The sequence below is a fragment of the Pygoscelis adeliae genome, unplaced genomic scaffold (genome assembly GCF_000699105.1).
Source record: "Pygoscelis adeliae isolate BGI_AS28 unplaced genomic scaffold, ASM69910v1 Scaffold358, whole genome shotgun sequence".
Taxonomy (NCBI): Eukaryota; Metazoa; Chordata; class Aves; order Sphenisciformes; family Spheniscidae; genus Pygoscelis; species Pygoscelis adeliae.
The window spans coordinates 2,422,740-2,439,537 of record NW_008825429.1 but is presented as its reverse complement, the minus strand read 5'-3'; the positions used below and the strand labels follow the sequence as shown (position 1 = coordinate 2,439,537).

The 16,798-nt window shown below is 37.3% G+C and overlaps 1 protein-coding gene across 2 annotated transcripts; it reads left to right on the top strand.

Moving 5' to 3' along the window:
* The first annotated feature begins 3,605 nt into the window (after positions 1-3,605).
* Positions 3,606-15,296, top strand: RAB36 (RAB36, member RAS oncogene family). 2 transcript variants are annotated; one of them, XM_009330779.1, is made up of 10 exons: positions 3,606-3,701; positions 4,847-4,935; positions 7,491-7,556; positions 8,622-8,723; positions 10,402-10,466; positions 11,069-11,120; positions 12,506-12,587; positions 14,225-14,315; positions 14,857-14,976; positions 15,209-15,273. In XM_009330779.1, the coding sequence occupies exons 1-10, from the start codon at positions 3,633-3,635 to the stop codon at positions 15,271-15,273; spliced, it is 801 nt and encodes a 266-aa protein (XP_009329054.1). In that variant the 5' UTR covers positions 3,606-3,632. The 2 variants fall into 2 exon arrangements, with proteins under 2 accessions (XP_009329054.1, XP_009329056.1); XM_009330781.1 differs by lacking the exon at positions 8,622-8,723 and having other exon boundaries at positions 3,610-3,701; positions 15,209-15,296.
* Positions 15,297-16,798: the final 1,502 nt, after the last annotated feature.

Below are 16,798 nucleotides of genomic sequence, written 5' to 3'. Positions count from 1 at the left end.
GTTAGCGAATTGGAAGCCGGGGCCGCTACTAGCGCAGGAGTCGGCGCGCCGCGGGCGGTTGAGCTGGAGCGCGGCCACTCAGGGGCGGGAGCGTGTGAGGAAACGGGGGAAACGCCGCCACGGAGTTGCAGTGTGGGGGCCGTTTTACCTCGCTTCTTTGCTAAAGCATGGAGGGAAGCTCTGTCCTCACCCCCTGTTTTTAAAGTAATTTCAGTTGAACAAAATTGAAAAAAATTCAGATTGAACAAAATGGTGGTCGCGTTAATGGCAGAGAGAGAGCAGGCTAGTGCCTTGAGGTATAAAGATTGAAGGGAGCTCGGTAGCTTTGGACTAAATTTTCTTTCCTAGTCTTCCTCAGAATGTCACTATAAACAGCTAGAATGTGTAGCTGGGGTTTCCATTGTCATTAGGTAGTTTTGTGTAACTGTATTCAAGACTTAGCCATCTTTTTCAGTATGATTCTGCTAAAATTTACAGTGGTGTTCAGAGGATGGTACACAGGGAGAATATATCATTGCAATGTTGCTAGCACAACTTAAGCATGCTCTGGATTGTCAGATGTGATCTGGCATCGGGAAAAAAACTGAACAGCTTGTGCTATGAAAGGTTAGTTCTCTGTGCAAACAGAGAAGTCGTTACGATGTTTTTCATTATGTTTGAGTAACAATTATAATAAAGTTCTTAAACTGGATTTTGCAAAGCCAAAGTAATTCAGATCAGCCGGATTAAAATAAAACACAGGAGTAGATTCTGGTTTGTTGATCTTCAAAATCATAAAAGAAAAATTACTGCTTTAAAAAGTATTTTCCGGAAAGGATTCATTTTTCTGCAACATTTTAGAGCAGATTATTTAAAGTAGAAGTTATTTTCCTGAATTAGATTAGACTTCCACTAACTATATATTTGTAAAGTTTCACCCTATTTCAATAGGAAGAACATGAACTTTTCTCAACATAGAAGGAGCAGGAGAAGATCAGAGACTTCTCTTGCCCTTTAGTCCTTTTGGTGTGAGTTGTTTTGTCTTGTCCTTCACCATAGCTTGGAATACTGATATTTGTTAGTGGTCATGGTCATGACATTAAATTATTTTCTGTGCAGCTTCTGAATGCCTTCCTCAAATCCTTTGTCTATCCACAGAATCTGCTGGTGATACTGTTCCTGCAATGTTGATGTAAGGAGGGTTGTGATGCCATGGAGACACTATATTCCCAGTCCTCCCTGGTGGCTGAATCCCCTTCCGCTCTGTAAGATGAGAAAATCTGGGTCTCAGTACCGATCATTCTCAGTATTATTAGCAGCTTTTTATTTATTAAGTCAGTGATCTTAATGGTGTGGCTAATTTGTTGATTTGGTAAATTGGGACATATTTATGTGTGTGTGAGATTTAGATTAAATATACTAAATGTAAGTGAAGATGGCCTCTCAGTTTTAAAATGTTTTTGTTTGGTTGCCTTGGTCCCTCCTGTACTTTGGATTCACTGAGATTGTTGAATTGATTTTTTTGTAGCTTAGTTTGTGAAAGAGCTCTAGCAGACGAGCAGTGAGTCACTCTATGTACACATGACATTTTCACATGCTTAGGATGTGTTGAACTAGAACTAGGAGAATATGGAGAAAGCAAGTTAGTGTTTGAAACTCTTACCAACTGGCAGGGGTTTCCTTTTTGTTTTCAGAACTGTTATTTTAAGACATTAACATTGCCATAAAATCATTCAAACTTGCCAAAAGGGCAGGAGCACACCATAAAAAGGGTCTAAATCTCTCTAGTTTTATAGGGTCACAAGTAGCATGATAAATAGAACTATGCATATGGTAATAAATAAATTCTGCAATGTCACCTTCTTTGGTGAATAACCCACCAGCTGCAAATCTGGATTCTTTGGGGGGAAGTGGGTGTTTCAGTATGGTTGAGTTCACATGAGTGCCTGAAGTGATTTAAAAGCAATTCCTCACAAAAGAGAATAAAATATTAATTCTAAGTAGTTGGACTAGCAATTTTGTTGAGCATTATTCTTAACGTGGGGTTGTAAAACACAACTGTAGCTTTTTGTTATATACTTACTTGTTCAGAATTACTTGTCCGCATTGATTTGCCCTTTAACATTTGTACTCTGCTGCAGGAATGGGAGAGTCTTGTCTCCTGGATGTTAAAGAGTTCCAAGCCTGTTCCAGCATTATCAAAATATGACTATTAGAATGTGAGAGCTTTCTTTTGTCCTGAAATTTGGAAATTTAAATCCTAATGAAATAAATAGCAAAATCTTTTAGCATCCTAAATTACAGTCTAGCGTACTAAATGCTGCCTAAACTAATGAGTTGATTAACAGTACAAAAGAGCTGTGCGATTTCTTATTCCTTGTCTTTAGTGTTTGGTACATTAGAAAGCAAGATTACTAATGACTGGAAAGACATTTATGTAATTCAGAATGTCTCATTGGTGGCATGCACATCCTGACTCTAAAGCTGAGATGAAATCAAGTTGAAATTCTGAAAAAATCCCTCAGGAGTTTCTTTATAATTGCTTAATATTAGCACTGTAACGGTTCCCCACTCCATTAGTTCCTTGTCTGCTGGGTTAATCCTGCTCTTTGTATCCATATATACAAACTATCTTTGAAGAAAATGGAACTATTTTCTTATACAGGATTAGGGGACCATTGGGTTTATTAAGGAGCAGGTTCTGATCAAAGGAATCTGTATGGCCACTAAAACCAGTTTGTTCTTTTAAAGCTAGGGCCCTATGTGTAGTTAAATTACTCCAACTCCGCCTTCCCAATCTGTAAGAGAAGGGGAGGAAGGGAGCTGTTGCAAGCCTGTTGCTATGGCCACGCAGCAGCAGGCTGAGCTGTTTGTGTGGCTGGGTTCCTGCTGCATCAGCTGCTGCACGGTGAGTCCTTCCTTACACTTTGCTACATGATGAATGTTCTTATTAGAAACATTCTTTTGAATGCCAGTAAGAAATTGGTACCCTATTAAGGGTCTCCTCCCCCAACAACCCACGAGGTTTCATTGCATAACCAAATTGATAGGTCTCAAGTGGCATATCTAAATGCATTTGTGATTTTCATGTGAACATTATTTGTTTTGCAAGTCGGACTAGCTACTGATTTCATTCTTTCTGAGCTGATCTTGGATAAAAGTTTGATGTTGTGCCAAGAAATGTGGCAGCTTCATCTTTCCTCCTTTCTTCTTCTGACCAAATGAAATCTGGTATCCCCTAACATTTATTAATGGGCTTAGTGCAGAGGCATTTCAAACAATGATGAGCAAGATTTTTAAATTAAACACTGCAAAATCCTTTGAGGGCTAAACTGCAAGCACTTATGTTGGATTAAGTGAACAATTCTCTGCCCTCCCATGGAATTAGAGTTGGTTCCTTGTAGTTTCAGAAAGCCACTATTTGCTACCACAGCTATGTGCACTGAAGTGGTCCCTTTTACGTAAGAAACAGGTTTTCTTTAATGCAAATAAAGACAAAGAACTGCCAGTTGTACTGAAAGGAAAAAAAGATCATGAGTCTGTAAGAACTGTTAATTTTTTGAACTGTGTTTTCCTGGAATTGAAGGAATTCTTGAATACTGTGTTTCTCTTTACATATTTCCTGTCTGGTAGAATTTAATTAAATTTGGAGGATGAAGTCCAACCTAATGCATTTGGTTCCCCCAGTGAGTAGGGACAGAATAATCTCCCAGTTTCCCAAGGTAAGCATTCTTTATCCCTCTGGTCACAGTATGTAGCACCTGCCACATTGAGCTATCTTTCCCTTGTGCTAATAGTATTTTAATTTAATGTACAGTTGTTGTCTTCTGCTAAAATTACAAATTGTTTAAGGATTTCTTTCAAAGATGAACATGACTTTGTGTTCCTATTCATTGCTGATATCTTTAATAATAATCCTCATTTCTTCTTTTAACCTTTACAGAAAGTGACTCTTGCCACAAAAGTGTTATTTTATAATATCTATCTTATTTCAGCCAAACATTAATAATTACATGCTTAAAGAGTTCCTGCACTGAGGGGAAATAAGAACCATAGCTGATACTAAATATGCAAAAAGTCTAATTAGATCTATATGGAGGCTTTGGTTGAAGAATGAGAGGCAATTTTCATTTTCTGTTTGTATGGGAACCTTAGTCATACAGTAGATCAAATATAGTAGGCACTGTAGAAACACAGACAGAAAAGATCATTCATGTCCCCAAACAGTATTGTACTTGAAGTATAATAGAAGAGTTAAGGACAGGGAAGGACAAGGAATTACCATTCTGTTTTTTCAGTTGTTCATAACATCCTTTTAAGGGAGTTAGCGTGTTTTTCTGTGCTTGATCTCAGCCACATATTTTGCTTTTAATTTTATGAAAACTACCACAGTTATTTTAAGCAAATATAAGGTAAAATACATTTTCCTCATTTTTAACTAATGCCTAATTAAAAACTAGTAATAAAACCAGTGCTTTACACATATAAGAGATCTAAAAGACTTCGTAGTAATAATGACTTGCTGGTGGTATGCTCCCATCGGTGTTTGTCTTGTGTGTTTTAGATTACTGGGATAATTTAAGGTACTTGCTATTGTACAGAATGATGAGCAAATGTATTTGACTGTGAAAGTTTAGCTAGTGCTCGGATGCTGACACTCAGAAAGGTGGTCAAATGATGGCACTGTCCAAAGGAGTTTTTACAAAAGTAACTGTGGGGAAGCCTTAATGCCTTCTAACCAAAGCTGTGCTTGACAAACTCTCTGAATTAATCTGCTTACCTATTTTTTTTTTTCCTTGCTGATTTGACTTCTTGCAAAGTAGACATCAGACAATTTATCCTAGTAGCTGTTCTCTCCTATTTTCAGTGGTACACACCTGAGGCCTGTCTGCAGTTCAAAGAGCACTTCCATGCGCAGGTCAGGACTGCTTGTCAGCAGAGCACTGGAACAGTTGGGTAAGTTTGTAATAAACCAAGTATGCAATGAAGAAAGTATTTTAAGCTCTTCACCGCCTGCTTCCTTCATAGGCTTTTCCTCCCTCATTCCTCATCTTCCTTGCTCCAGTATGTTTCAAGGCAGCTAAGCCCACGCATGTGGCAGTTCTCTGACCTGTTTGACAATAAATGAATAAAGTGCCTCTTTTTCCCATAAGAGTCAAAGATACTTTTTCTGCTGGCATAAGTAGTGTTGACAAATAGTGGAGTTTAGCAACAAATAGTTGTTTAGCAATGTTGAACTAAACTCTTAGTTCAAAAGATTAATTGACTGTTTAAAATTACTGTTGAATTTTGCGCATACAAGTCAGTATGGCAACCAAATTCTAGAGCAGTTGTAAGGAATAGGGCAGATCTAGCCTTGCTGTTGGTGTTCCAAATGAGCAGTTAATAAGGGCTTTAGGGGATATAAACATACAGCAGTTCTAAGCTGCTTGAAACTCATAAGAATCTAGCTTTAGTCTTTTAGAAGTATACATGCTAAGAGGTTGTCTTAAAGGTTTCCTTAAAACTGGAGCAAAATTGTGGTAAATATATAGCATTGAAAAATCCAGATAAACTGTTTTATGCCCTTGTAATATTCTTTAGGTTGTTTTTTTCACATCATCTCTCTCCCAGAACTGTTATTTGTACTGATTTAATTCCTGAAGCAAGGCAAGAAAGCTAAACTGTGTTAGAAATCATCACTACTCAGTTAAAATAAATAGCTGTATGCTTTAGTGATAAATGCTTCTGTGTTCCACTGTGAAGGATCTTTCATAAAGTGGAGCCCCTGTGAATACTGACAATTAGCTCACTATTCCTTCAAAGCTAGAGTTGTTAATTACCATGAGACTTGTCATGATATCCATCTTTAAACAGAACTTTTTATTCATTTCACTAGGGAGTCTTGCTAAAAAAATTGAAGCCAAAATATGTCTCCCTGAGAGACATCAGTGAGATTATTGTTTTTTAGAAGCACAGTCGCTGTCTTAGTTTCATGTAAATTTGTTACAAGTGTCCGGACAATTTTGCTAGCAAGACATGCTTTAGTGAATTGAGGCATTTTTTCCCCTCTGTAACCAAGATTTACTGTTTTTTTTATTTCCAGAGTAAACAAACTCTGCAGTTCATTTATTCTGGTAACAGAGTATAACTAAAAAGCTTTACATTTTGGCTTTGTGAGTAAAATTAAGCCACTTTCCTGTCACTGCTCTCTAGATACAATTATTATTAGGTCATTTTTTGGTGGGGTGGGGGTAGGAGGAACAGACAACTGAGTGTTTTGTACAGTAATTGTAAAAGTTGACAGGAATAACCATTATCTTCCTTTTCCATTATCCCAAGTAACGGAATATTTCTTTGGCATTTGGAAAGGTAGTCTGAGAAATTCAGTAGCTAATGACTGTATTTAAGACTCTTTTGATATTCCATCAATGTGTTAAATTGTCTAATCTAGGGAGTTGTTTTCCCCCAGTATGAACTAATGGAACACACACCGCTAAACCATCGCTTACTTTTTTGCTTTTCCCTTAAGGTCATTGATTTTATTCGGTATTTTATCAGTAACAGTTAATCAGGCAGAGACATGTCAGTGGCTTAGAGGCCTGTGGCCACCCAATTAGCGATGACTGGCACACAAAATGCCTTCTTTTTTCTGAAATATTAGTCATGCAGCTTACCAGTCAAGATTTGGACTATTTAGAACAGATAACTTGGAATCAGCATCACGTGGAAGCCTGATATAACCAGAAATAGTATTCAATAGAAGATTAATTCCTTTGTTTAAAAAGCCACTCCTTCATACAAAAGAACATTAAACCTCTTAAGCCATTTTTGTAGCACGTGCATGGGAGATGTCAATCCAAGTTTAGGTCAACAAATACACTTACATTCACTTATCCACCTGTACCTCCTAAAAGATACACAACACTTCAATTTTAAGAATGCAGGCTGAGTCACCTAAAGCCCATCTGCTGTATTCTGTGGGAGGACCCAGAGCAAAGAGGATTATTTACATGAAGCCAGCTTCAGATTAATATTATTCCAGATAGTCAGAAAATGTATTTGCTCTAACCATGTGGGTTTTTTTTTCCCAGTGACAAATTCTGCAGTGGGTTTTTTTATTATCAGCAATTTCTTGTTTCTGCACTTAGGACTTGATTTGTACTATTAAAGTCAATGAAAAGGATGCAGATACTCTATGGTCTTATGTGCAAACTGCCAAGTGTATATACTTGTAGTCAAAGCAATTTTAGTAGAATAGAATTTATGTCCCACTGGATTATATTTAAGAAAAAAAATATGCAGAGTAAGAAACAGACTATTTCTGCTCCAGAGGGTTTTCTTTTTTGGTGACCTTTTTCTTTGTTACAATTCAAGAGTCTATTCCTGCAGCACAGCAGCATTTAGGTAAACTAGGGTCACAGGTACATGTGCTCATCACTTGCAATTTAAGGATGTAAATCAAAACTTTTAGAGAGGGAATGTTGAAATTGCTACTAAAAACATGTAATGTTTTCAAATATTTATAACAGGCTGAAAATATCCAAAGTGGTTGTGGTAGGAGATCTGTATGTTGGGAAAACCAGCCTTATCAACAGGTATGGTATACCTCAGCAGATGGTTTGATTCTGCTCTTTCTCAAATAAATGTTAAAATGTTTCCATTCCTGTCCATTCGGGGTAGTACTTCATGGTTCTGTTTTGAGCCATGGTTTTGTTATTAAATAAAAGACAAGACAAAGTCTACAGCATGAGACAGGCTTGATATACCAACACAGAAAGTCATGCTCTGGCACTTCAATCAGTATATCTTATATTCTGAACTATTTTTATCCAGTCAAATATGATGCGGTGTTTAAGAAATCCAGTCTAAAGGCTAAACAATCAGAAGGTACAAAAAAAAAAAAAAAAATCTTTCCAGTGTCTGAGTCTTGGTTTCATGTTTTCTCCTTACTTATAGGGTTGTTCACTGAAACATTTTTAAGTCATCCTTGTATGGGTACCTGTACTCATTTCTACAGCTGCAAGACTGTAGAGGAAGCTCGAGGTTTTCCGTAGCTTATAAAATAAGACAGATAAAATGCAAAATGCCTTAAAGAATAGTTATTTGATTCTTTACTGGATGTTACAAAAAGCATAAGAGCTGTTTTTATGTAAGTCCAGTGAAGAGATCACTGAATTTCTGTAGCTTATGATCACCATGACAGCTTTCTCTCTATATTTGTGGTTTTTTTATTATTATTATTATTATTATTATTATTTCTTCCACGTACTTAAGTAGATATGGTAAGTTTTTAATCTCATTGATTAATCATTTGGGTCATTATTTATGACCCAAAATATATTCCCTTGTAACTAAAACTATAAGATACTGTATCTTCCTTGACAGTCCAAAGATATTTTATTCTCATACTCCTCTCATCCTGAGAGCTTCCTAGATGTATGTGCTTTCCACATACAGTTATGTATGGATTATACTTGTTACCCAGTATCTCCTTTTTTTTAATTAGTTTCTTGGTGTTTTTATATATGCTTCTGCAATATATAGCCACTCCACAGTTAGTTAATTCTTTTCTTCATGATTTACCCTAGATAGTGTTAGTTTTGCAGATATTTGTAGCTGGGCGTTACTCGTATTTCATCCTTTTTTTTTTTTTATTGCAGATTTTGTAAAAATAATTTTGACCGAGACTACAAGGCGACCATTGGAGTGGATTTTGAAATCGAACGTTTTGAAATAATTGGAATACCGTACAATCTCCAGATGTAAGTTGAAACAGTGTGGTTAAGTATTGCACAGAGTACAGTCTCAGCAGAGCTTGAATTGCTGCAGGCTCTAGTGGAATAAAGATTTTTAAAAAATAATAAAATTACACGAAGAATAATGTGATCTGAAAAATAGGTTCTGTACCTGGACTTGCAGTTTTAGTAAAAATTTTACTCTCTTGGATTTCTGATCCCTAAAAAATGTTATAAGTTTGTCAATGAAAATTCATCTTGGATGTCTTGCGCCACTTCAGTGGAGTTATCCCTTTTTCAGTCAAGTTTCTTGAAAGAGAAGTGGAAGCTTTTGCCACAGGCTGTTCTACTGTTACACCATTCTGTCATTTGAGTTTGGTAGGCACAATGAGCACTGAACTTGGCTTTACTGGGAGTTTTATTCCTGCAGCCATTGAAATTAATGGTAAAGTGTCCAGTGATGTCAACATCTCTTAGCTAGGGACTAACTGATTTTCCCCAAATCATAGGAAGACTCAAGTGTTTTTATTAGAATGTGAACCTAAAATCTTTGATTTTCAGCTTTCTTTACGAGACTAGTGGAAATCCTGGCCTTCTCTCACCTGCTTTGCTTCTGCTGAAGGATGTCCTTTGGTATTTCCAGTGGCTAGCAATATTGTTGTGTAGAGGGCATTATTGAATCATCTATGCTGTAGTATGACCTAGAGCAGAAATAAGATGCTTTGCATGAAGTATTTTAGTGCATGAATCTTAAAAACTTTTTCACTTAGGAACACATTTTTTCTGACATATCATTGATATAAATAGACAGCTAGTGGGACTTATTGAAAAATACTTAGAAATCCATTTCCCAGTGATTTCAGTGCTGTTGTGTTTTTGAAAATTCTGCCAGGCACTATCCTCTTGGAACCTGAGTCCCTCTAAAAGTGTAGACTGATGCATCAGTATTTTGCCAGCTGAAGCAATAAGGTTCATGAGCTACTAAATGTCAGGTTGCATTATCTGCAGAACCTTCAGTGGCTGGGTAGAACATTTCCATATGATAAGCACTAGTGCCCTCTCTTGCTGAGAGATTTTCATACAAGATAAATTTGCAAGTATCCGTGACTGGCAGTACTAGGCTATTAACAAAAACCCATACCACTGTAGTGCTGGCAGTACCTGAGTGGACTGCATATCATGTTCATTATTAAGAAACACTTTCTTGATTTTCTTTAATGGTGTCATTAGGACCTGGTGGACTGAGCTGTAGATCTCTAATTTGTAGTGTATGGACAGATATCATATCTAGCAGTTGCAAGATTTTAATATGGGCTAATATATGGTTTAGCTAGTATTAGCACAGAAAATTTTCAAAATTAGATTGCCCTAGAAATATATGCAAATGACGACATAGATGAGGAAAAAATGTTTTAAGAAAAGGGTATTACCATGCAGAATATGAATAGTTGAATTGTGTCTCCAAAATGACCAGTATTAAAAAAAAAAAAAAAAAGATAAAAAACAGAGTTCAAATGTCTTCATTAAATAATAGAGCTTTATTGTATTTCTATCTGTAGTTAATGAATAACATGTTCCAGATGGTAACACTTCTCTGGTATCACATTCTTCTCTAACTTGTACCAGTCTGCTGCTTCATTAGCATGTTTACTCAGGTTACACTGGGTTCCATTAACCTGAAATTTCTTTTTCCCCCATTGCACAGATGGGACACAGCAGGTCAGGAAAAGTTCAAGTGCATTGCATCTGCTTACTACCGAGGAGCAGAGGGTGAGAACAATATTAATTTGATCCTGGCTGTGACAGGAGATTGTACTTTATATGGAAACATACATGCATATGTGCTCCTTGGAAAGGTACCTGTAGACACAGTGTAGTGGAATGGATTGTCTGTTATTGGAGAGAAGAAGGGACTAAAATGCTCATGCTCACGTTGTCACACCTGCGCAAGCTCTGAATGTTCTGATGATGCAGTGACAAAAAAAAATTGGCACTTGTATCTAGGGGGAAAAGAATTTGGGTTTGGGTAAGATTATTGCTGAAGTTAGAAGTGGATACTTCTGGCATTCTCTTTGGTAAGACAATTTCTGCAGGAATTAAAGTGGTCCCAAAATAAAAGGAGTAATAGCACTATAGACTGCAGAGTACAGGTAAAGACTAAATAAGGTTGAAGACTGTGGACTTCAGTCTTACTGGGTGCTAGAGAAGGAAGAGAAATGAGCAAATGGATAGTTTTCCATCTCCTCTGTAAAATCTGTAAAATCTTGCACTTTATATGTAAACATTCTCTCCGTTTAACAAGATGAGTTGGAGAGACTTCTGATATGCTTTCTAACTTAATTACTTATTTCTGTTCTTGTCTTTTATTGCAGTTATAATAACAGTGTTTGATCTGGCTGATATCCAGACTTTGGATCACACCAAGTAAGTTTCTGTATTTCGGCTTAGCCTTTAAAGCTTTTACAGCGGGCTTAATTGCCTTGGGTATCCTGTAGTTTCTGAGAACTTGCTGGATTGTGAGTGTATTTTCTATTGAGCTAAGAAATGAAGAATGACAGTCACTTGTTTGGATTATGTAAGGTGGGATTTTTCTGAAGAAAATACAGAGCATAAATTTGAACTACTTACCTTTGACTTCCTTTATAGTCAATGGAGAGAAAAAGGCACTTCAGTAAGAGCTTGATCCTTCCAAAACTAGACATACAGGAAGAGATGAAGTGCACCCCAAAAGCATCCTTTTTTTTTCTCCATTTGCTATAAACAGAATACCAGGCTGGCATCTGCTGTAAATGGTGAAATTGATGAGATGCATCGCATGCATAATGTCTCAAGAGCCTCGCATTTTCTAGGTGCACTGCTAGCCTGAAATTATTTTCTTTCTCTAGTTTCTGTAGTGATTCTGTTGGGAGATAGGGTGTCAAAAAGAGGAGAGAAAATTAAAAACTCAAAGTATATGTAGATATAGCTACTCACTGGTTCAGATATTTGTAATGGTTTGGTTACAACAACTCACTAATTGTTATGAGTAAACTTGTTCTGCTTTTAGTGCTGGCTGCAAAACCCTACATGGATCTATGATCCACATTGTTGTCGCCAGCTCAGAGCGTACATATATCTAACATACTGTTGTGACTGTAATGCAGGTACATGTTTCTTTACAACTTGTACTTGGTCTTATTTGAATGTGTATTAGACTATTTCCTTAGACTACTGCTGTGGTACTTAGCTCATTTACATAGGACTTTGTAAAATAATATATATATTAGTATCTCTGCTTGGCTGAAAATAATTGAAGCTTGTGAACCTGATTTCCCACACACGCACACACTCCCTTCCCTCCTTGACTTGTGTTGGATGACTCAAGAGGAACTTGATTGCCAGAGTAACAAAAATATAAAAGCTTATGAGACAAGAATCATGCAGCCTTCACAGGGAGCTGTTTTATAATGCTGAATAGATTATTTCACTACTCTATTTCTGTTTGTATCTAATCTGCTCTGTTGTTCATATCTTTTCCTCTGCTTCTTGTTTTCTTATTCCTTATCTCGATGCAAACTTTGCCCCCTCCCTTATACTGATAAATACCCTCTCTGGGTGCTAAAATCATTGTTGAATTTGCACTCTAGAGTGGGCGTGTTTGAACTTTTCATTAGTGGAAGGCATGTATCCAAAGGAGTTGGAATAGCTCCTGGTCTCTTTCTGTCTAGTAAAAAAAGCTTTTGATACTCTCACATAAGTTCATCCTCTCACTTTCTCCTATATTCCTCAGTCCCTCTGACTGATTCTCTCATTTCTCTTTCGTATTTCAGACAGTGGCTAGAAGATGCATTGAGGGAGAATGAGCCAGATTCCAGCTTCATCTTTCTAGTTGGAACAAAAAAAGATTTGGTGGTAAGTAAATTGAATGCAGATAAGGAAATCAGATTTCCCCTAGTTCCTCAAGTGATTTCCCTTACACGTTGTACACAACATTGTTGAGATAAAGACCTTGAGGGAAAAACCTAAACAGAAAGAAAGAAGATCAGGTAAACAGATCAGCATACTTGGAACCAATTTAAGAAGACGCTTTCTGAAAAAATGGGTAGTTAGTGAAATATCCCTATTTCCATTCCTTGCATGATGTTTTTCAAGTACATACAAACAATGAAAAGGCAGAGAGAAGTTGGGTGCACAAAAGAACGGAGTACCTAATGATCTTGAAGGTTTTGTTGGTTTTATTTTTAAGGGACAGTGTGTTCATTCTTCAGGAACAGGAAAGAATTCTTACTTAATTGAATGTGACATCATTTTCTCAGGAACAGGATATAATGCACTCACCCTATACCATTCTGAGTCTTGTGTTTGTCTCTTTCTCTAGCTATCAATACTTAATTCTTAAAGATTTCAAAGCAAACTTGCTTCTTCTGCTGTTTAGTGGATTTTATTTTTTTTTTATTTCCCACCCCCCCAGCTGCCACAGTATCACTTATGCAGTTTGTTTCTTACCCTTCACTGAAAATAAGTCCCAGAAAACTGCATGTCTGTCAGTTTTTCTGGTACTTTGTGTTGCTTATGCTGCTTTTTCTGAGTTGCAGTAAAAGCTAAATGTGCCAGACCTCTGAGGATGCAGATCTGAAGTCTTGTCTAAGCTAGAATTCCTTACTGTAAGTTAGTTTCTGTTTTTAGAATGATAGCACTTTCAACTGAAAGGGAGACGAGAGCAAAGCAAAGGATTGTGGGTTCTAGGTATTACTTCAGTATGAAGCCAGTATCTTCCTAACTGCATTCACTCTACTTCTCGTCTTGATGTCACATCATCCTTTCCAAATCTTTAGAATTCTTCTCCATTGTACAGGGGTTCCCCATTGTAAGACAGTGCACAGAAAACTGTAAAAAGATAACTGGTATCATCCATCACAAATGGGCTAGAAATTGAAAGCAAATAGCAACATACTGATACAGTTGATCACAGAGAACAAATGAGAGGGGAAAACGACCTGAAAATTAAGTGCAAGAAAGCAAAAGCCATTGAAGGGGCAAGAAATTTAGTCTTTAAGAAGAGATAAAATAGAGCAAAAATAAAAAGGGGGGGAGGCCATTGTGTTACAACATAGTAAAAATAGATGGAGTAGAAAAAAGGATCTGAGACAGAGACAAGAAAGATTAAACCCAAAGAACCATTGTGATTAGTAGGTCCTGCAGCTCTTCTGCTGAGAATGACGGGGTGTCAAGAATTTAAAGACCAGTAACTGGGCTGTTGTCTTTATAGCTTCCTACCACACTATGAAGTTAGATACAATGGTCACACTTGATAACTGTTTTGTTTCAATGCTGTGGGAGGTGAAAGGAGACTTCCATTTTAAAAGCAGTACTAAGTACTTGAATATTCTTGCAATCATGTCTGATTTCACAGGTTCTAAGGCAAGGCCAGAAAGGCCACTGTGAAGACCGGAAGCATCACAGTATAGGTGCTGGCAGTACCTCTATGTTATTACCAGCCCAGATAGATACACTTCTTATGTTAAAGTTATTCCATGTTATTTACTCAGTCAGACGCTGTGTGTGAAAGGACAGAGCTAGATGCCATCCGCTTTGCCAATGAGATGCAGGCAGAATACTGGTCGGTTTCAGCCAAAACAGGTAAGTTATTGCAAAGGGTGTAAAAATAGCATAACCACAAAGGCTTATGTTAAGGTGGGAAGAAGTTCAAGTTCCTTATCTCCTCCATTCCCATGCAGGTTTTTTTGTTGTTCTTGCATTTTGTTGCTATTGGAAACTTCAGGTTTATTTATGGTTGATTTTATTTGAGCATTTGTATGTTTGCTTGCACTGTCATGTTTACAGAAAGGAGTACTTGAGCTGCTGTGCAATGTCTAAGCATGTTTAATTCATAGGTAGTTACATAGATACACATGTGCTCTGCTACTCAACATTAGCAATGAAAAAAAGATTATACCACACACTGAATTCTCTCTGTTGCTGACTAAAAATAAAGGTACAGTATTCCAGAGTAGGAAAATGAGAAATTCTCTCTGCAGTGATCAGAATGGAGGACAGATTGTTGGAGAGGCCTGTTCTGTCCCAGTCCTGAGCAGTGATCTGTTCACAGATGTGCTTGTTATGCTTGATCATGTGTTGATATGCAGTTGTAAAAACACATAATTTCTGTCCTGTTTCCTAGGGGAAAATGTCAAAGAGTTCTTTTCCCGAGTTGCTGCTTTGGCCTTTGAACAGTCCATGATAAAGGAGCTGGAGAAAACTGCTGGGCATATGGCCCAAATTGGGGCAGGAAACCTCATCAGTATGTTAAGTTTGGCTTTTTGTGTGTATTTTCCTTGTTTACAGTCTGAAGGATTGGGGAGATTTTTCAAGCATTAAAGCCTGTTTCAAACACCTGCAGGCATATTCATGTCAGTGTCTACCTGAGTTCTAGCATATAGGAGTGACTGGGGCTGCTTTCAGCTTTTGTTACCCTTAGTATTGGATGGCATAATTTCTTGTGAATTAATTTTATAACTTTTTTGTTTCTACAGAACTGGAAAAGAACATGATGGAAATCCCAGAAGGCAACACTCAAGTCAGCCTGAGTTGCTGCTAACTGTCAGCCGTTTCTCCAAGTGCTGTGCTTCTCTGTAGTCCAGCATAGAGCACCTGCAACAATGAAAGCTCTCAAACCAAAATAGAAAGTTTTATTTTTGGAAATGAGGGAGGAAAAACTTATCCAAACTTTCTGAGAGTTCCCTTGCTGCTGCAGGCTCACTTGTGCAGGATGGTACAATTGTTACATAGACCTTTCTCTGTGTAGTGGAAACATAACATCCTTGTCTTAATGCAAGAAGACATTGCCAGTGCCACGTGCTCACCTGTCTGCCAGCAACACCTGTAGTCCAAAGTTATGTAATTTTAGTGTGTTGTTCATTGATAATTCTCTAGAAGTCTTAGATAGTGAAGTCGCATTCTCATGGGAGCAGAAAACAAATGGCTGTTCAGAATAAAGGGTGCTATCCATATGTTTTTGCCTTTTAAGACTGTAGTATAAAATAACTCTGACTTGCTTTTATGTATTCCAAATATTTTAAAACTGTTCCAAAATAAATCTTTTTAGATAACAGGTATGGAAGTACATAAATACAGACTCCATAGTTTTCACTGTAGTTTCTCCATCCAGGAAAAATCTGTATTATTTTTCCTTTTCCACTTGAGAATCAGAGCCCAGTATTTAAATATTTCCAAGACTAGGAGAAGTCCAGGTAGGAACTTTGTTGTTTTATCCCAGCTGTCTAATATTTTGAAAATGTTACCAGATAAGAATGCTATTCTTTTCCTCTCTCTTGAATAAGAAAGAATGGTCACATAGGTACATGGCATAGAAAAATTAGATTTCATGTATTCCATCTTCCAAAGAGAATGCAGAATCCATCTCTGGATTGGTCTTCATGAATATTGTCTACACTGCAGTTATACTTTGTTGCTAAGAGTAATGACTTTTTCATTTTATTCTAACTGGGTTTTTTTGTTTGTAGTAATGTAACATGATTCTGGATCCATACGCAGTCTCAGTCATTAACTTGTTCATCCCAGTCTGTGGTAGGAACTCTGAGCTGGTAAGGTTAGATTTGATACTGTTGCTAAACTCTTGGTCACTATCTGCTTTCACTGGACAAGGTAATTTGATCACTAGATACTGGGAGCAATTTGCTCCACTGCTTAATAGAAGCAGTAATAGTAGAGAAATAGTTTTGCCATTTTGTGAAAAGACTTGCAAGTGTGTGTGGGTTTAGAGGGATGGGAAAAGATGGAGTTCTCCAAGGCAGACACATGCTTGTTAAGCCCTAAGGTACTTGCTGTATGAAGATGTCATTACTGAATGCTTACAGTAGAACCTGCCCTCTGGACGTGTTGCTGTGACTTGGTGTGCTGGCTGGATCAAAAAACTATTGCCCCAGTTTTGCCTTCTCAAATACCCTTTGAGATAACCTTGTGCAATTAGTTCTTCAGAAATTACTATCATTGTTTAATGGGGAGAGATTAGCTCTGGGTACCACTAAATTTCATCGAAGTAAAGCAGCTTTACAATGTTTTTCTGCTCTTGGGACAACAATGACTGATGCCAAAAGATATTC